The 24,948-nt window shown below is 46.5% G+C and overlaps 2 protein-coding genes across 3 annotated transcripts; both read right to left on the bottom strand.

The window, feature by feature from the left end:
* Nucleotides 1-215: 215 nt before the first annotated feature.
* On the bottom strand, nt 216-19,577 carry CLDN34 (claudin 34). Its single transcript, XM_088834397.1, has 3 exons — nt 17,267-19,577; nt 11,631-15,306; nt 216-6,118 (listed from the first exon to the last, which is right to left on the bottom strand). The coding sequence occupies exon 3, from the start codon at nt 6,094-6,096 to the stop codon at nt 5,458-5,460; it is 639 nt and encodes a 212-aa protein (XP_088690523.1). The 5' UTR covers nt 6,097-6,118; nt 11,631-15,306; nt 17,267-19,577; the 3' UTR covers nt 216-5,457.
* A 121-nt stretch (nt 19,578-19,698) lies between these two features.
* Nucleotides 19,699-24,932, bottom strand: LOC148773055 (protein Shroom2-like). 2 transcript variants are annotated; one of them, XM_088834396.1, is made up of 2 exons: nt 24,405-24,919; nt 19,699-22,500 (listed from the first exon to the last, which is right to left on the bottom strand). In XM_088834396.1, the coding sequence occupies exons 1-2, from the start codon at nt 24,774-24,776 to the stop codon at nt 22,234-22,236; spliced, it is 639 nt and encodes a 212-aa protein (XP_088690522.1). In that variant the 5' UTR covers nt 24,777-24,919; the 3' UTR covers nt 19,699-22,233. The 2 variants fall into 2 exon arrangements, with proteins under 2 accessions (XP_088690522.1, XP_088690521.1); XM_088834395.1 differs by having other exon boundaries at nt 22,318-22,991; nt 24,405-24,932.
* Between the last annotated feature and the right edge of the window lie 16 nt (nt 24,933-24,948).

Below are 24,948 nucleotides of genomic sequence, written 5' to 3'. Positions count from 1 at the left end.
ACTGTCTGAAAAAGAACTCAGAATAATGATAGTAAAGTTGATCAAAAACCTTGAAAACAGAATGGAGAAAATGCAAGAATCAATGAACAAAGACCTAGACAAATTAAAGAATGAACCTACAGAGACAAACAACACAATTACTGCAATTAAAAATACTTTAATATGAACCAATAGCAGAATATCTGAAGCAGAAGAACAAATCAGTGAGCCGGAAGATAAAATGGTGGATAAAACTGCTTAAGGGCAAAATAAAGTAAAACAATGAAAAGAATAATGGATAGTCTCAGAGACCTCTGGGACAATATGAAATGCAACAATATTCTAATATTAGGGGTCCCAGAAGAAGAGAGAAAAAGAAAGGGTATGAGAAACTTTTTGAAGACATTATAGTTGATAATTTCCCCAACAAGGAAAATGAAATAGTCAATCAAGTCCAACAGGCACAAAGAGCCCCATACAGGATAATCCAAAGGAGAAACCCGGCAAGACACATACTAATCAAACTTACAAAGACTAAACAAACAAACAAACAACAAAAAAAATAGTATTAAAAGCAGCAAGGGAGAAGCAACAAGTAACATACAAGCTAAACCCTATACCTGTAAGAGCTGTTCTGTCAGCAGAAATTCTTCAGGCCAGTAGAGAATGGCAGAATATATTTAAAATACTGAAAGGGAACTACAACCAAGATTACTGTACCCATCAGTTTCTACATCATTCAAAACTGATGATGGAGAAATCAAAAGCTTTTCAGACAAGCAAAACTTAAGACAATTCAGTACCACCAAAGCAGCGTTACAACAAATGTTAAAGGGATTTATATAGTTAAGTAATACAAAAGAAGAAAAAAGATCTACAAAATCAACCCCAGTCAATTAAGAAAATACTAGGAACATATAATCAACAATTACCTTAAATGTAAATGGCTTAAATGCTCTGACCAAAAGACACAGACTGGCTGAATGGATACAAAAACAAGGCCCATATATATGTTGTCTAAAAGAAGCACACTTCAGACCTAAAGACACATATAGACTGAAAGTGAGAGGATGGAAACGTATATTCCATGCAAATGGGAAGCAAAAGAAAGCTGGAGTAGCAATCCTTGTATCAGACAACACAGACCTTAAAATAAGAGTACTACAAGGGACACGGACGGACACTACATAATGATCAAGGGATCAATCTAAGAGGAAGATGTAACAATTGTAAATATCTATGCACCCAACATAGGAGCACCTCAATACAGAAGACAAACACTAACAGACATAAAAGGAGAAACTGACAACACCACAGTCATAGTAGGAGACTTTAACACCCCACTCACAACAGTGGACAGATCATCAAACAGAAAATTAATAAGGAAACACATGTCTTAAATGATACATGAGATGAGATGGATCTCATTGATATCTTCAGGACATGCCATCGAAATAGAGAAGAATACACCTTCTTCTCAAGTGTACACGAACATTCTCCAGGATAGACCACATCTTGGCTACAAATCAAACCTCAGTAAATTTAAGAAAACGGAAATCATATGAAGCATCTTCTCCGACTACAACACTGAAATTAGCATAATCATTCCTGTTTTCCAACCCCATTTCAGGTCCTCCCTTTGCCTGGCCAGGCACTGATTGGGACTGGATATCTCAGTCATGCTGGCTTGCTCCAAACGGGACCTATTGGATATGTGGCTCTTACCTATTTGCATGGCTTCCCCCTGGCTGGATAGGGAGATGCACCCTAGGTCTAGGTTTTACTCATGGCTTCATACTTTCAGAGCTTCCAGAGATGCCTTTTAATTTACCACAACTTAGAACTCATGGGCAATGTCTATATTTCCCTGGTATGATTATTTGGCTGCAGTTATTTGTTCCCTCTCTGGGAACTACAGATGTTATGCTACAAATGGATGCTTTGACTAATTTTATTCAATGGGCTTTCCAAGATTCTCAAAAAGCTATTTCAGCTCTTAATGCTGAACAAATACAAATTATAAAGGTGGTTTTACAAAACAGATTGGCCTTAGATATTCTGACAGCTGCACAAGGAGGAACTTGTGCCATTATTCATACCCACTGCTGTACATATATACCTGATATGAGCACTAATGTTACTCATTGTATATTTCAGTTTTCTAATAAAAATTAGGAAAAAAAAAAACACATGAACAAGATGATTCAGGCTATGGATACTCCTGAAGCCTCAACTGCCTCACTTTTGGAGATGTTAACTAGTTCCCCATGGGAACTATCCTAATTGCAATAATTCTGATTGTTTTTGCTGTTTGCTTCCTGCATCTGTAACTGTGTAGCTGGATTTGTTTCCAGTTGCATGAAGGCTTTTAAGTTACAAATGGTTGCTCAAACTTCTGCAACTGTGGCAGCTTCCTTCAACTACTACTTGGGGCCCCTGGATCAGAGACCCTCAATATGAGAGTTAGGAGAATATGTTGCCTCACCAATTCAGAGATGATGCTCCTTATCAGCTTGGAAGCAGTTACAGAATGAGAACAATGCCCCTTTCCCTAGGCAACATAATTCTACTAAAAGAAAATGGGGGAATGAGAGGGTAACAGGTAGGAAGGCGAGGGGTCTCCAAAGGAGGAAAAAGGCTGCAAGTGTCAGACATTTTTACCTCTCTTTTAAGTGGCAGGAAGAAACAAGTGTTAGATTTTTTTCCCCTTCTCTATACAAATTTAAAAACGTTTCTTTTAAAATTCTTTGTTGCCATGAGGACACCTGGTTCCACCTGAACTTAACTCTTCTCAAACCCTGAGCTAACCAATGCGTTTTGCTTATGGAAATATTTATCTTAAGGTATGTTAATGAACCCTAAACTCTGTCTTCAAGTTGGTTCTGCCTAAGACTCAGAAAGACTTGACAAACCACTATGTTTTACTCATGTAAATATTCTCTTAAGCTATGTTAGTGAGACGATATTTGTTTAGAAACCTGCCTTTCTTCAAGATTCAGATCAATCATTTTATGGCCTGGGATGACTCACTTTGTGCCAATGTAATCTCAATGCATGTGAGTCAGGAGCCTGTCACCAGTCTCTGAGTTCTGAGACATTTCCTTTCTCCAATTAGCAGACTGCTAATGGCAACCCACTCCAGTGTTCTTGCCTGGAGAATCCTAGGGACAGGGGAGCCTGGTTGGCTGCCGTCTATGGGGACACACAGAGTCGGACATGACTGAAGTGACGCAGCAGCAGCAGCACCAGTAGCTATATAACATCCAGTTAAAGACTAGCAGGGGGGCACTCTTTCTGCCCCCTTCTGATGCCTATATCAGAAGCCTTCTCTATGTCCTTTATACTTTAATAAAGCTTTATTACACAAAAGCTCTGAGTGATCAAGCCTTGTCACTGGCTCCGAATTGAATTCATCTCCTCTGGAGGCCAAGAATCCCAGAGTCTTTCATGGCTCAGCAACAGCCTTTCAATAGGACAGCCAAAGTCTTTGACTGTGTGGATCACAACAAACTGGAAAATTCTTAAAGAGATGGGAATATCAGAGTACTTTACCTGCTTCCTGAGAAATCTGTATGCAGGTCAGGAAGCAACAGTTAGAACCAAATGTGGAACAACAAATTGGTTCCAAATTGGGAAAGGAGTACATCAAGGTACATATTGTCACCCTGCCTATTTATTATTTGCAGAGTACATCATGTAAAATGGCAAGTTGGATGAAGCACAAGCTGGAATCAAGATTGCAGGAGAAATATCAATTACCTCAAATATGCAGATGACACCACCCTTATGGCAGAAAGTGAAGAACTAAAGAGCCTCTTGATGAAAGTGAAAGAGGAGAGTGAAAAATTGGCTTAAAACTCAACATTCAAAAAACAAAGATTATGGCATCTGGTCTCATCACTTCATGGCAAATAGAAGTGGAAACAATGGAAACCGTGAGACACTTTATTTTCTTGGGCTCCAAAATCACTGCAAATGTGATTGCAGCCATGAAATTAAAAGATGCTTGCTCCTTAAAAGAAAAGCTATGATCAAGCTAGGCAGCATATTAAAAAGCAGAGACATTACTTTGCTGAGAAAGGTCCATCTCATCAAAGCAATGTTTTTTCCAGTACTCGTGTATGAATGTGAGAGTTGGGCCATAAAGAAAGCTGAGTGCCAAAGAACTGAAGCTTTTGAACTGTGGTGCTGGAAAAGACTCTTTGAGAGTCTTTTGGACTGCAAGGAAATCAAATCAGTCAGTCCTAAAGGAATCAGTCTTGAATATTCATTAGAAGGACTGATGCTAAAGCTGAAGCTCCAATAACTTGGCTATATGATGCAAAGAGCTGACTCATTAGAAAAGACTCGATGCTGGGAAAGATTGAAGGCAGGAGAAGGGGACGACAGGGGACAAAATGGTTGTATGCCATCACCGAGTCAATGGACATGAGTTTGAGCAAGCTCCGGGAGATGATGAAGGACAGGGAAACCTTGTGTGCTGCAGCCCATGGGGTTGCAAAGTGTTGGACACAACTCAGCAACTGAACAACATCAACAACAAATTTAACAAATCTAAAAATTTTCTTAAAGTGCAGATGGGGTAGGTTGGTAGGAGAGATGCTTTAGTTTCAGACTTTTGTCACTGTGAATACTTTGTGTAGGGAAAAAAATAAATCTGAAGAATTTATTTTGAGGCATTTAAAAATTGTAAGTATTCAGTGATAACAAGGAATAACTTAATATTCTTTAAGCAAGGGAATCATTTTGTCAGGATGAAGGGACAAATGTTCCTTTATAACCATTTAAAAAGATTTAAAAGGGGAAAAGAAAGGATACATAAACCTTATACAGAACAATTTCACTAACTCTGGTGCTCAGTAATGTGGTAGAATGAATTCCTCATTTTCTCGTTGTTTTTGCTGCTCAGTTGTGTCTGACTGCAACACCATGGACCACAGCATGCCAGGCTTCCCTGTCCTTTACCATCTCTACTTCTCCATATAATGGAAATTTTTACATGACAGATGTATAATACCATAGCATAGAAAATAAATCAGTTTTTAGCAACAGTTGAGGAGGGAAATGTAAGAATCTCTGAAACTGTTATTTCCATACACTAGATTTATAGTAGTGTGATTCAGTTCAGTTCAGTTGCTCAGTTGTGTCCGACTCTTTGCGACCCCATGAATCACAGCACGCCAGGACTCCCTCTCCATCACCAACTCCTGGAGTTCACTCAAACTCATGTCCATCGAATTAGGTAATAATTAAAATAAAAACAGGCAGATTAGAAAGATTTTTTTAAGTAAAATTCCTTAACTGAATCAATGAATCAAATCAGACACAGATTACAACTGAAGTAAATGGTTTACTACTTTCTGCCAAAAGCTTTATTGCCATGGTCTCGAGTCTTTGGAAATTCGATTAAGCATCATGGTAAGATTTCCCAAAAACTTTTGGTAATGTTGGATCTGTAAGGCCAATGCAAACAGGAATCTACATTCCTGGTACTTCGGGATGCACCTGGATATCCAGGGGCACTTTGTAAGAGAGAATAAGCCACCCACTTAAGAACAGCACAGAGGCAGCTAAACATGCCACTATAACAGTGTTGCCAATTTGCTGAGCATGTGGCTTGAAGGGTAAATTGAAAGAAGGTGGGAAGACAATACCCGCTTCAGTCATCACAGAGTGGTAATTCCAGATGACAGCAACTGAGATACAGATACCAGCAGCTATGTTGAGAATTCCTGCAATGACAAATGCTTTGTAGGTAGTATTCTCAAAAATTCCCATGGACACATTTTTAAGTGCAACAGTAACAGAGGCTTTCCCCAAGAGTCCTAGAATGCTGGCCATCAGTAAGAGGTTTTGAGAAACACGGATATCAAGAGGTAGGTAAGTATCATGGTAGGTGTAATCGTGACATGAGGTAGTTGTGGTGATGTTGGTATGACGGAAGACACAGACTCTCCACATTCCCACGCAGGCCAAACCAGAGAATTGTGAGGCGTTGTCTAGATACCATACTCGCCACTCCACGAAGCCCATGGTAGTGGTGCCGAGGATCCATCCAATAGTGGCTACTGCAAAACCTACTATTTGGCAACTGGCGCTATTGATGAGCAAGGTCATGGCAGATGTGGACCCAAAGGAACTGCAAACAAATACAGGATATCATGAGTTTGGAAATTTTGGCTAGAACAACACACTCATCCCGCTATCTCCATTCTCCTCCCCTACTTTTACACTGCTGTGGATAAGCAGTGCTGTATTTGAGATGCAAGTACTATTATTTCTCACCAGAGACATGTGACCCTCAACTCTGCACTGGGGAGCCAAGCAAATCTTCTGAAGGGCCACCTGGGAATATTTACTAAAAGACTTAAAATGTGCAAACTTTCAAACAGACATTTCTACTTCGGAGCATTTGTCCAAAGATGTAACTTAAGATTGATCATAAACATTTAGTCAAAAAAAATAGTCAACGCAGCCTCTTTGTAATACTGAAAAGTGGGAAAAAATTTCAGGGGCAACAAGAGGGCTTGGTTAAGTAATTTATGCACATTCCATACAAGAGGTCTATATGGCAGCATTCAAAGTAGACTAGACTTGTATGAGGGGCAATATTTTGTTTTGACTCTTCTCAAGGTTCATCCAAGTTATAACATGTATGAGTACTTGGTGGCTTTAACTGAGTTAGAGGGGTTAGGCGTTCTGAAAGCTATTCGTATTGTGAAGAATCAGTTACGTGTAGGAAGGTATACATCATCTAATGCAGAACTCAAAGAGTTATGAAGGGGCCCATACCCACACAGTATTGCACTGGAATACTAACCACAGGACCTAACCACAGGACCACCAGGGAACTCCCTCAATTGTTTCTTCAATTTGATATATAGACGATTATTTTCCCAAAAAAAAGAATGATCTTTATGAACGCACATCCATCAGGAACATTCCGCCCATAACAGGGGACTGCTGGTATCACCCTGGCAGAATCTCTCGTCCTGTTCCTCTCTCCACCTAGGACCCACTTACTGCCCTCCATTGAATCCTTGCTCCTGCCTCACCCTTGATTTCTGCCAATATCCCATTTAAATTGCTTAAGATTTTTTCTTCTTTTGCTTATGTGCTGCTTTCAAAAGCCTTTATTAAATATAATACTGCGTCTGTTCTGGGTATTTTGGCCATGAGGCATATGGCCAAAGAACAGAGAGACAACTGAGCTGGGTGCACTTAACTCACTGCTGGTTGATGGAGCAGGCAGGCTGCTAGGAAGGATTTGAATGTTCAGCTAATTGAACATTTTAAACAGAAAACATTCAAGTATGGTAAGGAGATGGCATGCCACCTCAGCTTCCAGACTTAGAAGTTGGCTCAGACTGCTGTCCCAGGGCAATCAAAGCCCACCTGGCACCCACAGTACATTCACGCGAATAATGCTTCGAAGGACATGAATAATAATGAGAGGTAAGTCAGGGGCTTCTGTTTGCTATGCAAATATCTTTGGAGTTTTGATATATATTCTGTTTACAAACATATAAAAGGAAATATCTTTCTTAATTTTCACAGAAGTATGAACATTTGTACACTAACATCTGCAACTTATGTGTTTTTCAGCACGGTATTTTGAATAGCTTTCCTTACAACCGCATACTTTTCTGTTTTCAACATTCCCATCACACACAACATCTTCTTTTCCACAACTTTAACTTTTTGTCCGAAACATCCATTCCTTTTCTTAATTGATTGTTGATTGGTTGACAATATTAGTTTGATTTCTGTCATACATCAACATGAATTAAATTAACATGAATTAACCGTGGGTGTACATATGTCCCCTCCCTCTTGAATTTCCCTCCCACCTACCACCCAGTCCCACACCTCTATGTTATTACAGAACCCCAGTTTGAGCTCAGAGTTACAGCAAAGTTAATCCATTGATTAACTGAAAACAGGGAGAGAAACATAACAGCAGAAAGTTACAACGTCTCTGAGTTGAGCAGTCAACTAGTAATTCCTGGCAGAACAGAAGAAGAGGGAGCCGTTAAATGAGAAGTTGGAAGAGCAGGGGGATTTTGTAATGGTCGCACAATATTAAAAAGGTAGTTAATGCCACTGAACTGCACACTTAAAAATGTTTAAAATGGTCAGCTTTTATCTTATATATATTTACCACAGTAAGAGAAAAGAAAATTATTGAGATGCTCAGGAGATTCTATTTAGGCAGGTAGAATCTTTTGTTATTTATTAGAGATTAAAATTGAGAAATTTTAAATTATTACTTCATATAATACACTACCTCATGTTAACACAGGGTTTTTTATACAGAGTTAACTATTTCCCAAAACAAAATTTAGAGGGCATAGTTTTTAGCATCAAATATCATGGAACCTCTTATACAGGAGGTGGTGATCAAGACGAGCTCCAAGAAAAAGAAATGCCAAAAGGCAAAATGGCTGTCTGAGAAGGCCTAACAAAGAGCTGAGAAAAGAAGAGAAGCTAAAGGCAGAGGAGAAAAGGAAAGATATATTCATCTGAATGCAGAGTTCCAAAGAATAGCAAGGAGAGATAAGAAAGCCTTCATCAGTGATCAGTGCAAATAGGTAGAGGAAAAACAAAAGAATGAGAAAGGCTCCACCATATACTTGTGAGAGAGTAACAGTGAGCAAGGCACATAGTGTTTTAGTATCACCATGGTAAGTATGTTTTAAATTAAAAAAAGACTTGGGATGACCCAGAGGGATGATATGGGGAGGGAGGTGGGAGGGGAGTTCAAGATGGGGAACACATGTACACCCGGGGCGGGTTCATGTCAATGTATGGCAAAACCAATACAATATTTTAACGTAAAAAAAAAAATTTTTTTAATTAAGTAAAAAATAATAAAAATAAAATTAAAAAAAAATAAAAACAGTTTTGCAATGGTGGAATCCACCTACACACTGGATAGTCTTGAAAAGTTTCACTTCTGTAGGGTTTATATTTATTGACTCCATTTACCTTTCTAAAGAACTACTAAGTATTCTTATCCTCATTTTATAGGTGGAAGTACTCAGTACAGAGGCTGAGTAACTTGCCTAAAGTTACATGGGAAGTGGCTTCAGAGAACATCATCCTACCTCACCTTCTATGGGCAAGATGACAGGAAGCTCAAAGAGCCTATCTGGAAAAGCAAAAACATCCAGAAAGAGGAGGAAACCAGGGCAACACTTCCCAACTACAGATTCAGTCCATTGCTCAGGGTAAGTGAAAAGGGCAGAGATTTTCAAAGCTCCAGGATGGTTCGAATGTGCAAAACTAGGGTGTGAGAACTACTGAATAAGTAGTTCTCAAAAGAGAGACGGTGAAACAGAGTGACGGTGGAAGAAATGTGATCTCAGGTGCCCTCTGCTGGAGTGAGGGATGTTGTCAGAGACTCTTGCGTGGGTGCAATGGGGAGACAAAGTACCATCCACGATGGCATCGGCCAAACTGAGAATGGCCTGGTCACTCTTTAGGATGGATGTGCTCATCCTAGGAAAGGCCACCAGAACTAGTGGTAATCAGGCTGTGAGTGTCTCCTTTTGGGAGACCAACAAGGCCAGCTCTCAAGGTGACTGTCATATAATGGCAATGTGGCAAAGTTACAAAATGAAAGCTTTTATCTCCGGTTATAGATTCAGCTCCAAGTCCCCATCATATTCACAAGACATCAGTCAGCTATTACCACAATACTGAAGGATGACACTGTGAGTAGGCAAGCAGAAAGTTGGAGTCTTTATGGATCACACACAATCTATAGGACACAAATACTCCCCTTGTATTTTCCCTTCCATCATTACAACTTTACTATCTCTTCAGTACAATAATATATCAAGAACTTGAAATCTGTCTGCTCCCAGAAATGCTTAGAGGACTCTGTTTTTCTCAAACAAGCTGATCCAAGGATGAAGACAAAAAGAGATGCCCTCAAAATCCAAGCCTGGGCCAGAGAAGCTGCTTAATCAGTATTTGTAGAATGAAAAATCAAACAGAAGGGACACAAAGGATGCTTTTTACAAGTTCATTTCTAGTAATATAAACTACTGCATATATCTTTCTATCTTCCATATCTGTATCGGAGTCTCCTGCTTATTACTTAACTCGACCTGCTTAAAAGGTCTTACATTCAATGAAATGCTCCTTCACACTCAACAGAATGGCTGTTACACAAACAGAAAACTGTTGGTCACAATGTGGAGAAACCAAAACCTTTGTGCTTTTCTGGTAGGACTATAAGCTGGTACAACTGCTGTAAAAAATGGCACATTGATTCCTTAAAACAAAGACTTACCACGTGATTCAGGAATTTCTTTTCTGGATAGACATATTTGTTGTTGTTCAATCAATAAGTCAATTCTGACTCCTTGGGACTCCACGGACTGCAGCACTCCAGGCTCCTCTATCATTTTCTGCCTCCCTGAGTTTACTTAAACTCATGCCCATTGAGTTGTTGCTGCTATCTAACCATCTCATCCTCTGTCACTCCCTTTTCCTTTTGCCTCCAATATTTACAGCATACCCCAAAGTAAAAGGAGGGATTCAGATAGTGGTATAGTTATGTTTTAATAGCATTATTCACAATAGCTAAGATGTGCAAGTGACCCAATTCTCCACCCACGGATGAATGGATTGACAACATGTGGTCGATCCATATAACAGGGCATTTCTCAGTTTTCGAATGGAAGGAAACTTGGACACATGTTACGAAAAGGATGAACCTTGAGGACTACTTATGCTGAGGGAAATAAGCCAGGTAGAGACAAATACTGAACGATTTCACTTTTCGTAGGACCCAGACTAGTCCAATTCACAGACACAGAAAATAAAAGAGCAGTGACCAGGGCTGGGGGTGCGGGGAACTCATTCAATGGTGAGTTTCAGTTAGCTTCAGTCTGAGGAGATGAAAAAGTTCTGAAGATTGCTGTGATATGGCTGCACAAGTGTTAATACCCTTAACGCCACAGAACAGTATGCTTACAGATGTTAAAAATGTGTATCTCTTGTCTATTTTACCACACCAAAACATACACAATGACGAAGCCAGAGCACCTACTAACCGTCTCCAAGGGAATAACCATTTGATGAGGAGGGTGGCTAGTTCAAAGGGCAGCTCCTCCCTATGGGCGGATATCCCCCACTTATACACACCGCTCTCTGCTCCTGGGCTCCTCCCTCTGAGCACAGAACAGCTTTTGGCCACACTGTGAGTCAGTCTGGCCTGTAAGGCCAAGGCTCTCTCCTCGGACTTGTGCAGTCACTGCATTCCGTATCCACTGGACACACCTCCGGCATTCTCGGTTGCTAGGTCACGGACGCCACGGCAGCATCTCTGTTGCTGGTGGTGGCATGCCCTCTTGACCTGCTCTCCTCTGTGTCTCCTGGCCCTATGCCAGAGGGGAATATTTTCCCTCCAAACACACTAACAGCTCCCTTTTAAGATCTGTGTGGCTGCTTCAGGCACGTCCCCTCATCCTTTTCAATTGTCCCCCAGACATGGTACCTAAGCCATCTCACCTGGAGTTAATGACATTTTTTCTTAAAGCGATGGCAACCCATATATGCAGGTGTTAGCAGCAGTGTGCCCACATGGGGGAGACTGAGTCGAGAGAGACCAACGACAAGAAACACATGAGGAAATATACCCTTAGTTCATGGCAAACACCCCCTTCCTGTTGAGTCTTGGATCACAGATGGGCCACGCGAGTAGGACGGTATGGACTAGATAAGGTAGCTGCTAAGATAGGGGAGAGCTTCAGATGGGACTTCTGTAAGAAATGAGACATCATGCCAATGATCCAGCAGTGAGGACTACATTTCACATACGAGTCGAAATGCCACTGGAATCCTCTGTGTACAACTTTTCTGTAACAAATTCATCCCAACGAAATGAGCAGAGAAATTACAAACATGTCAGTGAAACACACATACCCAATGAGCTTTATAACTGAACTTACAATGGGGACAAATAGGGAGAAGAAAACCCAGGCAGAGAGTATGTACAGTAAACCATTTTATAAACTTACAATGGGACATAACACAACAATTCCACATTAGAAAGAATAAAGAAGAAAAAACTTCCCAGTACTGCTGAACAGTGGAAACAGTGTCAGACTTCATTTTTGGGGTCTCCAAAATCACTGCAGATGCTGATTGCAGCCATGAAATTAAAAGACGCTTACTCCTTGGAAGGAAAGTTATGACCAACCTAGACAACATATTAAAAAGCAGAAACATTACTTTGCCAAGAAAGGTCCGTCTAGTCAAGGCTATGGTTTTTCCCGTGGTCATGTATGGATGTGAGAGTTGGACTGTGAAGAAAGCTGATCGCCGAAGAATTGATGCTTTTGAACTGTGGTGTTGGAGAAGACTCTTGAGAGTCCCTTGGACTGCAAGGAGATCCAACCAGTTCATTCTAAAGGAGATCAATCCTGGGTGTTCATTGGAGGAACGGATGCTAAAGCTGAAACTCCAATACTTTGGCCACCTCATGCAACGAGTTGACTCACTGGAAAAGACTCTGATGCTGGGAGGGATTGGGGGCGGGAGGAGAAGGGGACGACAGAGAATGAGGTGGCTGGATGGCATCACCGACTCGATGGACATGAGTTTGAGTGAACTCCGGGAGTTGGTGATGGACAGGGAGGCCTGGCGTGCTGTGATTCATGGGGTCGCGGAGAGTCGGACACGACTGAGCGACTGAACTGAACTGCTAAATAAAAAGCTGATTTCCAAAATACATAGTTAAAAATGCTGGAGAGGATGTGGAGAAAAGGGTATCCTCCAACCTTGTTGGTGGAAATGTAAATTTGTGCAGCCACTATGGAAAACAGTAAAGAGGTTTCTCAAAAAACTAAATACAGATTACAATATGACCTAGCATCCCAGTCCTGGGAACATACCCAGACAAAACTGTAATTCAAAAAGATACACGCACCCCTATGTTCACAGCAGCACCACACACAATAGCCAAAACAGGGAAACCACCTAAAAGTCCAGCGAGAGTGAAGGGACAAAGACGACATGAGGCCTATCTAATGGAATACCACCCAGCCATAAAAAAGAATGAAACAATGCAGCGGTGTGGGTGGACCTAGAGATTATCACAGTTGATGATAGCTTTTCTTCCAAGGAGCAAGCGGCTTTTAATTTCATGGCTGCAGTCACCATCTGCATTGATTTCAGAACACGAGAAAATAAACTTTCTCACTGTTTCCATTGTTTCTCCAACTATTTGCCATGAAGTGATAGGACCAAATGCTATGGTCTTGGTTTTTTGAATGTTGAGTTTTAAGCCAGCTTTTTACCCTCTCCTCTTTCACTTCCACCAAGAAGCTCTTTAGTTCCTCTTCACTTTCTCCAGTAAGGGTGGTGTCATCTGCATATCTGGGGTGGAAGCCAGAATAAGACACAAATGATCATACCTGTAAAACAAACAAAAGACTCATACAGAACAGACTTATGGTTGCCAAAGGGGAGAGTGGAAGGATGGACTGTGTGTAGGGGTTTGGTACAAACTACAACATTTAGAATAAACAAGGTCCTACTGCAGAATGCATGGAGCTATATTCAGTGTCCTGTGACAAACCGTAAAAGGCTGTAAAGCGAGAATGTCTCTGTGTCCATCACTGAGTCAGTCTGCTGTACAGCAGAGACGGGCACCACATTTTAAAGCAACTAGACTTTCACTTAAACAAAAAAGACAAAAATATGTTTCAAGAAACAAGATGCTTAACTAAAGAAAAAAAAAAAAAATGAAAATGGAGAGATGGGAGGGGAGGGATGGGATACACCAACACCTTACCCGACTTGGCACGGTAGGTCCCCGAGAGCCTTGGCATTCTGTCCTGAACAGGGAAGGAAGGACTCGGGCTACGGAACGGGAGAAGGGAAAACCTGTGAAGGGCCTAAAGGAACCTCAGCTCGTTTGAGCAGATCCTGGAGCTGCTCCCCAGCGGCTGGCAAACCACAGGGAGAGAGCTCTGAGGAGAGGCCTTAAGCGATACGGGGCAGTCCCCCAGAGAAACCGTGGTCTGCGCCCGGCCTGTCAGTACTGGCAGATGGTTCTTCATGCAGATGAGAAGGCCGGCAAGTATGCATGCATGCGGAGCTCCAGTATTGCTGTAAAACTCAGCTAGTGCCATCCACACACTTGCATCACTGTCTGTACACGTGTGTGTGCTTCCCCTATCTTCTGTCATGCCGGAAAAAAAAAACATACCTGGATACGAATGTACACACAAATCACAAGTCCGGACCAGGGTCTCATAGGGAGATGCCACAGGACCCCCCACCCCCACCCCCAGGGGCCTGGAGGCCCTTGTATCCAACACTCAAAAGAGTCCCGCAATGGTCACCTGGAGTTGCAATTCCCCTGGAACGGTGCCTCTCAAGACATGCGGGCGTTCTGATCGGCATTCAGTGTTTTATCATGGGGTGCGGCGGGGCGGTGGTGGTGGTACAGTGGCAGTCCAAGCGCACATGTGTTCAGGAAAACCCCGAGCAGAAAGTTAAAATCTGGTGCCTGGGTGCAGGATTGCTGGGAAGTGTCCTGCGCTCAGAGAGCACGGCGTTTGCACGCCAGCTCGTGCGCATCACCGTCTTCCACACAGAACCATGCTCCCCACGTGCTGCCTGAGATCTGGGGGTTTTTGAAACCATGAAATGCAGGCCTCCCTTCCCAGGCTGCCTCCCCGACCACCCCAAACCCCCAGAGTCAGAGCTCTACCTCTTTCTCGCCTCAAGGCCAAGGGTACTACCCCCAGGTCTGCCTGAGCGCAAAGCTGTACGTGCACATCCCCTGCGACACGTCCCCGGCCCCCCAGCACAGAACTGCGATGGTTAAGGAACTGCACTTCTGCCGCCGAGGGGCCAGCAATCCTGTGTTCCTTTTCCCCAGCACTGAAGTCTGCCTTCTGAGCACCCAGGGTGTGGTGTTGGCGGCCTGGTGCGCGCGCCCTGCCTCTCCGGGCCTGGCTGTGCACGCCCCACCCCACACCCCTCCCCCGGGCCCCATGGGCTGGCTGCCCACACTCACTGCTCCTGTCCACATCAGCTACCCACCTGGACAAGCACAGATAAGCACCCTCCCCAGCACTTACTGACAGTTTAAGGCAAGAGTCTTCTGAAAACTCAAGAGGTCCAAGGGCCCCAGCTCGGTGCTGGCCTTCCTGTTAAGAACTATTCCCAATTCAGCTTTAAACCTCCCCTCACACACCGGAAGAAAGTGCTCCAGTGAGAAGGCACAGAAGGAAATCCTCCTTTGAAATTGTGGAAAGCAACCAGTTGAGCACCTTTTCCTTCGGAAAAAACTGTTCGCTTCTAGAAAAAAAAAAAAAAACAGAAGAAAGTTGCAAATAGCACATCTCCACATATTCTTGCAGAAGACCTCAGTTCGATTCCTGGGTTGGGAAGTTCCCCTGGAGAAGGGATAGGCTACCCACTCCAGTGTTCTCGGGGTTTCCCTGGTGGCTCAGACGGTAAAGAATCCGCCAGCAATGTGGGAGACCTGGGTTCGATTCCCCGAGTTGGGAAAATCCCCTGGAGGAGAGCACGGCAACCCATTCCAGTATTCTTGCCTGGGAAACCCCATGGACAGAGGAGCCTGGTGGGCCACAGTCCACGGGGTGGAAAAGAGTCCGACACAACTGAGCGACTAAGTGCAACAGCAAGATCACATTCTTCACCCAAGATTAACCAAGTGGAAATGACACCAGTCACCATAGCATGACGCTGGCGATCAAGGAATTCACCTTGACCACCGCTAATTATTAAAGAAATGCAAATCAACGCTGTAGTGAGGTACCGCCCATACTGGTTAGTATGGCCATCCTTAAAAAAACGTACAAACAATGCTGGAGAAGGTGTGGAGAAAAGGGAACCCTCCAACATGGTTAGCAGGAATGTAAATTGGTGCAGCCATTACGGAGAAGAGTATGAAGGCTCCTTAAAAAACTAAAAGTAGAACTACCCTATGACCCGGCAATCGCATCCTTGGGCAAATATCCAGACAACACTAATTCAAAAAGAGACATACATTCCTATGTTCATACCACATTCACAATAGCCAAGCCATGGAATCAAACAAAATGTCCAGCAGCAGATGAATGGATAAAGATGTGGAACATATACACAGAGAAATTATTGCTCAACCATAAATTAAAAAACCCAAAAGAATGCCGTCTGTAGCCGCATGGATGGGTCTGATCATACGAAGTCAGCGGCAGAAAGACAAATACCATATGATATCACTTAAATGTGGAATCTAAAATACAACAGAAATCAACACATGGATTAAAGAAAACAGACTCAGAGATCAGGCTTATGGTTCCCAAGGGGGAGGGGAGGGAAAGACTGGGAGTTTGGAATTAGCAACCACTTTTATATATATATAGGATGGATAAACCTATATGTATATAGATGGGGAAACAGTGAAAACAGTGGCAGACTCTCATTTTCTGGGCTCCAAAATCACTGTAGATGGTGACTGCAGCCATGAAATTAAGACGCTTGGAAGGAAAGTTATGACCAACCTAGATAGCATATTAAAAAGCAGAGACGTTACTTTGCCAACAAAGGTCCATCTTGTCAAGGCTTATGGTTTTTCCAGTAGTCATGCATGGATGTCAGAGTTGGACTATAAAGAAAGCTGAGCACCGAAAAATTGATGATTTTGAACTGTGGTGTTGGAGAAGACTCTTGAGAGTCCCTTGGACTGCAAGGAGGTCCAACAAGTCCATCCTAAAGGAGATCAGTCCTGGGTGTTCATTGGAAGGACTGATGCTGAAGCTGAAACTCCAATACTTTGGCCACCTGATGCAAAGAGCTGACTCATTGGAAAAGACCCTGATGCTGGGAAAGGCGGGAGGAGAAGGGGACGACAGAGGATGAGATGGTTGGATGGCATCACCCAATGGACCTGAGTTTGGGTAAACTCTGGGAGTTGGTGATAGACAGGGAGGCCTGGCGTGCTGCAGTCCATAGGGTCGCAAAGAGTCGGACACGACTTGAGCGACTGAACTAAACTGGACACACATACACACACACATATATATATATACACACGATGGATAAACGAGATGGCCCTACTATGCAGCACAGGGAGGTATACTCAGTATCCTGTAATAAACCATAATGGAAAAGAATACGAAAAAAAAAGCATGTGTTCATATATAAGTGAGTCACTTTGTTGTACAGAAGAAATTAACACAACATTGTAAATCAAGTATACTTCAGTAAAATTAAAAAGGACTTCGCGTTGACCACACAGTGATCTACACACCTTATTCAGACTTCTCCCACCATCAGGCTGGTTCTCTTCCTGCCGTGGCCCAGCATCTCCCCGCGGGGGTGGAGGGCGCGGTGCTGAGGCTGCGCTGTCTCTGCGTCAGGCGTCTTCATTCCCTCCAGTTTTGAGCTGCCCCTCCGGTGGACCTTCATCGCCTCAGCACCTTTTAAGGGAACTGGTCAGCTTTTTTTTTAATAAAAAGCCTCTCACCCACTTTGGGTTTGTCTGATGCATTGTGGAGAGGACACCTCCGAAGGGAGACAGTGTCCTCTGCTGGCACGTCCTTCAGACAGTGTCCGGCGTTGCTCCTGCGGCCATGGACCATGTGCTTGGAGGGCCCCTGCCCACGGGGTCCGGTCCTGCTTGCACGACGCCGTCAGGGAGGCCTCACGCTTGACTTTCCTAAGCGGGTGTAAACTAGAAACAGGCTGACCTTGAGCTGAAAGGGGCAGGCCTCCCCCTGCACGACCCTTACAAGATGGGGGCCTCCAGCGCTGTTCCTCTGCCCTAGGCTGTGCTGAGATGAGAAAGGAGGGTTCACTGCCAGCCAAAAAAAAAAAAAAGAAAACGTATGTAGCATTTGTGTACTTCTTAAAGTCCCTAAGTTTGTGACAATGTTTTAAGGACCTTTCCTCTTTGCCTTCCTCTGCACCCCACTTCCTAGGTTTCACGAAGGGGGAGGGCACTGGAGCTGTCACAGGCATTTTGGGGATCTGGTGGAGGAGGGGAATGACACGGGTTGGGGTGTCGTGGGATGTTTCACCTGGCTCAGTGTGACTCAGCACACAGTCTATTTGTGTACACACGCAACGTGTGAGGTTCTCCTCTTTTGATGGGAAATGCAGGAAACATTTCCCTCTCCCTCCCCTCCAGAATGCCTGGGCTTTCAGGGTGTGGTGGCTCTGTGGTTGGTCAAGCCACAGGTGTGAGGATGCAGACAGCATCTCCCGTGCCCCCGTGCCCGAGACTGACTCAGCATGCCCAAGGTGGTTCGCCTAAGAGGCAGAAGTCTGAGCATCTCAGTCCACGGGTCGCGGAGCATGGCAAGAGAACCACTGGCTCCCACAGCCACACACCCCGCCCCCAGCCTACAACTGCACCTCCACCGCCCTCGTGGACAAATCCCTCCATCCTTTCAGAACTCACGAGACAAGCGGGAGTGACCCTGTAGAAGCATAATAATAATAATGTATGTAGTATTTGTGTGCTTCTTAAAGTCCCTAAGTTTGTGACAATGTTTTTTTCCCCCCATCCCAAATAAAAATTCACCTCCTACATTTGAATAGTTCTTACCAAGAACACTTTCTCGGGCTTCCCTGGTGGCTCAGTGGTAAAGAATCCACTGAGACAGGAGACAAAGAGTTTGATTCCTGACCCGGGAAGACGCCAGCTGCCACAGAGCAACTAAGCCCACGTGCCACAACTACTGAGGCCCAAGTGCAAGAAGCCTGCACACCACCTCTAGACAAAACCCCGAGCAGCAAGACCCTGAGCAGCCAAAATTCAACAGGCAAAATTACTCAAAAAAAAAAACAAAAAGGAAGACTGCCTCTCTCTCAATTGATTGACCTCCGGGTTCCACCAACCTGCTCCGAAAACAGAAGCATTTGTCCGCTGCCGACCAGGAGCAGCTGTCATCTGTCTTCTGGTGGTTCCGACAGGGGGCGTCCGGGCGCAGAGAATGCTTCTCCTCCAGACCCAGGCTGCAGTGACCGCACCAGAGGTGTGTTCCAAGCGGGTTGATGTTATCAGTTCATTTGCTCTCCCAAGGGCTGGGAAGGAGGAAGCTGAGGGGTACAGAGGCTAGCGCCCGCTCACAACCAAGTGACACAGGTGGCTTGGCTCCAGGTCCTGGACCACAGGGTGCTGCTCCGTATCAGCACCCAGCGTGGGAGATGACGGGGCTCCACCAATGGCCCCAGTGCTTCACAGCTCCCTGTAGTCGTGGGGTGGAGCACACGCCGTGCCTTCTGGATTCCATGTTGGGCTGCGGGATTTGCTGCAGCAATGGAAGGTTAGCGGGGGCGCCATAACCACACCCAGGGCAAGCACCCATGTGACTGAGCTTGTTCCCCGGTCATGTGCCATGGATGTGCCCAGGCCAAAGGCCTGGTGCCGGGAGGCAGATGACAGGCACGTGGAGCAGAATGATCTACCAATTCCTCCTCTAAAGGAGTACTTCTCCCAGCACCCTGCTGCGATTTTATAGCGGTTGTTACACAGCATGGCTGTGGCAACAGCTGACTGGTAAAACCTGTGTCCCTGATGTTTTCCCAGCTGCAGACTGACTGGCCTGAACCCAACAGGCAGAAACAGTCCAACACCTGCATACACAGATTCAACCCCACGATTTATCACTGGCTGAAGGATCAGACATACAGGAAGGACGTTCCAATTCTTAAAAAAGATGCAAGACAGAGAAACGCTCCATTCACTGAAAGACACCATTTATTGTATTAAGGTCAAGCAGGACAATCTGGTGAGAGGTAAGTGTTAAGTGTTGAGCATGAAACCAGTACACATCTTCCACGGTGGGCGGCATGATCAAAGTCTCCAGCAAGGCCCCTGACTGCAACCTCGAGATACAGAGAGCACGTCTCAGCTGAGCAATGACCCGGGGTGAGCCATCAGCCACCACCCAGGAATGCCACGGGAGAAATGTTAGCACCAGATTGTTTGTATACGCAGTAATACAGCTATATACAAAGTTCTGCACACTGACTCACTGCAATCTCTGGGTCCCCGCCAACCAGACATTTATGAGGCAGATGGGGAAATAGACAGGACTGTTGTGATTCTATGGGCTTCGTTTAAAGGACATCAGCGCCCTGTGTATTGTTGTGTAGAAGACCACATTCTCAAAAGACACCGAAAAGCTGGATACAAGCAAAAACTCGTATTTTCACATTTTACAGACGTATCATCAAAATGATCACAATACTGTATGACAAGGGCAAGAATCACAGATAAAAGCTTTGTGAAAATCAAAACACACTGACATCACTGTGGTTGTCTCCCCAAGGGAGGAAGCGGGGGATGAGGGGTGGGCTCCGTGGACAAATAGCTTTGTTTTCTGCCGTGACACATTTTCATAGCAAGTGACCATAGTGCGTGGGGAGGAGGACGACGCTTCACTGGCAGAAGAGGGGTTTTTCAAGTCAGGAACAGCTTAATTTAAGAAGAATAAAAAGTGCAGAAGAAGGCCTTTCTCTCTGGCGTGGGTGGGTTGCCAAAGCAATGTTTATTGCCAGCATCACTGAAGCCTGCCAGGTCAGTTCCCTCCAGGGCTGCAGAGATATCAACGCGGCCAGCCCAGCTTGTCCTTCTGGTTCCATGGGTGTGGAGCAGTGTCCTTTAAAAAGACATTGTGTGCTTCTGTCTTTGGTAAGGCGCCGGCCACCGGTGACAAAGGGCTATCTCCCCACCCACCGGAAAACTCCTTTCACAGGCGTAAGAGAAAACAAGGAGCAACGTGATCTGACCTCCAAATATCACCCCGACATGAAGTTATCTTGGGGTTTCTCCCACCAAAATGCAGGCATCTCACTCAAATGGGACGGAACACAGACGATCAGGTTAAAAATCAGACCTTGAGAACCAAGCCACGAGGGGCTAAACACCTATCGTGCCTACTGACATGCATATAACCTCTTTGGTGAAGTGTCTATTTAAGTCTCTGGCTCATGGTTTAACTGGGCTGTTTTCATACTGTTAACCCGGAAAAGATCTTTATACATTCTGAATGCAAATGCAACACTCGGGATCTGCAAGTTATCTTCTCCCAGTCATGACCTGGAAAACAACAGCTCAACAGTGTTTTCTTTAGTGAACAGACTCTCTTGATCACCTTGCGATATCAAACGATAAAACGGGGAACAGGCAGTGGTCAACTCTGTGGTGGAGAAAGACCAGGTCTGGGAGTTGTGTGGTCCACCAGGGCCTCTGGAAAGCCAGAACCACGGGTTCTTAGAGGAAATGTGGCCTTGACACTGCCATAACTAATCCAGAGAAGCAACAAGAGAGGAGCTGCCAATTATAATCAGGATCATATACATACCAAAGAAATGTTGGGGGGGCGCGGGGTGAGGAAACTATCTCAGGGTCCTTAAGAAAAAAAAAAACAAACCTCGCAAGCACATACCCTCCGGACATATTTTCAGCCAGGGAATCTCACTTTGCAGGAAAAATACCATTCGCACGCGGGTGCCATCCCAGAAGAACAAAAGCCAGTATGTCCCTTCTGCGTGTGCCTTCCTTAAAGCACGCACACTGTGCAAGTGGCGATTTCACCATGAGTGAACCTAGCGTGCTGAAAGCTCCTCATTTCACAGCTGGTCTTTAAACCGCATGGACAACTATTCTCCTAACACATTAATAAATAATGCTCGTCCTCATTATTTTTTTTGCTGGGTCGGGGTCATCCTTACAGGACAGACACAAGGAACGGTGCAACACTTCTGGCGCCTCCCGTGGTCCACTGGACAGCTCGTGCGCCAGGCAAACCCACCCCGTCCAACCCACACGCAGCTTCTTAGACACGCGCTCGTTCCTTCCCGCGCGGGAGGACGCAGTTGACTGCCCGCACGCATGGCCGGCAGAAGCCACGTGGGTGACCCTGGTGTGCAGGCGCGCATGGCACACCCGAGCCCCCGCGCCACGTGGGGACGCTTCCGGACCACCGCTGCCAAGGGGTGGGGGGAGCCACTCTGCTCTGCATTCCGAAAGGGAACCTAAGCATTAAGAACTCACGCCAAACGCACACATGGAAGTTATTGCTTTGCTGACGGCCACCTGGCCATGAGAGGACAACCCCCCCCCCCAGCCCCCGACCCCCATCGACAGGACGTAAATACAGGCTGCGGTTTCCAGCTGCATCCACAGGACCAGAGCTGACGACTCCAACCCCATCCCGCATCCTCCTCTTCCTCCTCCGGGGAGTGGGTGGGGGGGTGGGTGCGCCCTCATTTGCCTCTCTCGGGCTGCAGGCTGTCCAACAGGCACTTCAGCTGCTCCTCACCCAGGTGTATTTTGTCTTCCAGCTCGCGCTGCTCGATGATGAGCGCCGACTTCATCTTGACGAAGTGCTCGTAGTCCGCCAGGCTCTCGGGGCCCAGGTAGCTGGCCAGGATGTCGAAGACGATGCCCTCCCGGCGGTCCAGGTTCTCCTTCAGCTCCCTGGCGTCCTCGTGCTGCTGGATCAGGACGCGCTGCTTCTCCAGCAGGGATTGCTGGACAGACAGAAGACACACAAGCCTGCTGGGGACCCGGCGAGGGGGGAGGGGGGCTGGCCAGCGCCTCCCACCGCCTGAACAGTGAGGCGCCTGGATGCAACCCCCCCACGAGGCATCCAGATACACCCCCGCACACGAGGCGCCCAGCTACATCCCGGCAGGACGCACCCAGATACACTCCCGCACAGGAGGCGCGCAGATACTTCCCCGCAGGAGGCACCTGGATACATCCCCCGCCCCCTCGCCACTAGCCGCCCAGATACACCCGTAAGAACATGAGAGCCATCCGCGCCCGGAAAAGTCCAAAACTGGGAGACGCGCGCAGGCAGCAAAGGACTCGCGGGTTGGGGGGACCTGTGTGTGCCCAAGGCGTTTCCCTCACAACACGGTGGATGGGGGCAAAGCAGTGCATTTAAAGAGATCTCCCAGAGCAGGACTGCTAAACCCTTCCGGCACCAGTAGAGGCAGACGGTGAAGAGGTCAAGGAGCTGGAAAAAGAGAGACCGGAGGCGGGGGCTGGGGCCGGGTGGGTCGTGTAGCTGCCCTGGCTCCTTACTCTGCGGCACACAGATGCCCCCACTCCTAGATCGGGGCGCACAGCTACCCTCCCTGCCCTCCCGTAGGTAACCTGCTGTGAAAACAAGTCAGGGAGGGAGGAACAGCATTAAACAGTCTCCACCTGGCGGCTGGCACACACCAGGGAAGGTCCCTTCCTCAGTCCCAGTTTCCGAGGCCAGCAGAGTCTCCCGATCCTCCGCCACCTGGTGACCCGAACGGCCTCCCCCAGCCCCGACGGAGCATCATCGGGGTGGAGGGGCCCTGAGGAGAGGTCAGAGGCACAGGGCTGCTGCTTGGTGGGCGTCGAGGGGAGGCGGGGGGCGCGGTGAAAACAGAAACTGCTTCCCTGGTCTGGAGCCTGGAAAGTATCCATGGCCTGCACTACCTTTCAGGGCCACCTGCCCCCTGCTAAAGAACACCCTGACCTGTCAGTGTGAGTGAGAGTAGGATTCATTGCAATTCATTAATTCCAACCATAAGAGACCTCAGCTGATTCTCCAAACAGGGGCTACAGAGATCAGCTGCCATCCCTGGAGACTACAAGCTCCCGATTGGAGGGAGGGCGTCCTGTATCCGTCTGGCCCACGTGTCCCGCTTTCTATCTGGAAAGACAGAGGAGCCTCCCACAACCAGACATTGTCTCTTTGCCCTCCTTAGCGTGCCTGTCATCGACAGTTTCCCCCAGCGCTGGTCACAGTGGAGGCCTGGCCCCTAAGCTCAACCTGGAGGAGGCTGCAGACCACTGCTGCCTCTGGTTCTAGGAAATCGAAGCTCATCAAGCGTAACCAGAGTGGACCTAACGTGGAGATCCCGAGGGATACAGTGAAGGCTCAGGGCCCAGGAGGACCACAGGCACGGTCCCCCGTGGGGGACTCCCTCAGTGTCCACGATGCTAACTAGTAAGCCTGTGGATGGCATCACCGACTCAGCGGACGTGAGTCTGAACATATAAAATAATGCTAGCATGTTCTGGCCAAGAACTGAATCACTGGAAAAGACCCTGATGATGGGCAAGACTGAAGCCGGGAGGAGAAGGGGATGACAGAGGATGAGATGGTTGGATGGCATCACCCACTCGATGGACGTGAGTTTGAGTAAAACTCGGGGAGACGCTGATATACAGGGAGGCGTGGTGTGTTGCGGTCCACGGGGTTGCAGAGTCAGACCCAACTGGGTAACTGAACAACTTGGGGAGTCTCGGAGCAACTCCCCACTACGAGAAGGGAGACAGCAAGAGAGAACAAGACCTTCTGCAACCAGCTGGACAGCCGGCCCAGCGAGGCTTCCAGGCGTTCCCTCCACACCCCGCGGGCCCTCCCCCGATCCTGCCTCCCGGGGAGTACCCGATCGCCCGGAGGCGTGCTGTCGTCCAGGTTGTTGAGGGCGTTCTCCACGCGGGCCAAGCGGCCGGACAGCGACAGCAGGAGGTTCACCACCTTGTCGAGGTCCCCGATGAACATGCGGAACTTGTCAAACTCGTTGGGCTTGCACACGGCCTTGACCAGGGCCTCTACTTCGGCGCCCAGCGCGCTGTTGGCTTGCACATCCTCCAGCAGGCTCTCCCGCGCCTCCCGCAGCACCTGCAGCTTGCGGCCGAGGCTCTCGATGAGCTCCTGCTGTGGGTACAGCGTGCGGGACTCAGTCATGGCCCTGCCGACCCAGACGCCCCCCCTGCACCTCCTGGCCTGCAAGCCCGTCAGCAGCTTGTTGCGCATGAACAAATGTCAGGCCAGCATCAAAAAAAACTGCAAGCAATAAATGCTGGAGAGGCTGTGGAAAAAAGCAAAACCCTCTTGCATTGTTTGAAACAGAAAGCTGCTCAGCTGTGTCTGACTCTTTGGGACCCCACGGACTATGCAGTCGATGGGATTCTCCAGGCCAGAACAC

This window comes from Moschus berezovskii, chromosome Y, assembly GCF_049115385.1.
Source record: "Moschus berezovskii isolate FMDL1 chromosome Y, NW_MosBer_1.0, whole genome shotgun sequence".
In the NCBI taxonomy this organism is placed as follows: domain Eukaryota; kingdom Metazoa; phylum Chordata; class Mammalia; order Artiodactyla; family Moschidae; genus Moschus; species Moschus berezovskii.
The sequence above is the reverse complement of the archived record's forward strand: the minus strand, read 5'-3'. Positions and strand labels throughout refer to the sequence as shown.

Excerpts from the sequence above, each read along its gene's own strand:
- CLDN34 (XM_088834397.1), bottom strand. The coding sequence starts at position 6,096 with ATGACCTTGCTCATCAATAGCGCCAGTTGCCAAATAGTAGGTTTTGCA.
- LOC148773055 (XM_088834395.1), bottom strand. The coding sequence starts at position 24,776 with ATGCGCAACAAGCTGCTGACGGGCTTGCAGGCCAGGAGGTGCAGGGGG. Across the intron at positions 22,992-24,404 it reads GCACGCCTCCGGGCGATCGG|CTCCTTGACCTCTTCACCGT; the intron begins GTACTCCCCGGG and ends CTCTTTTTCCAG.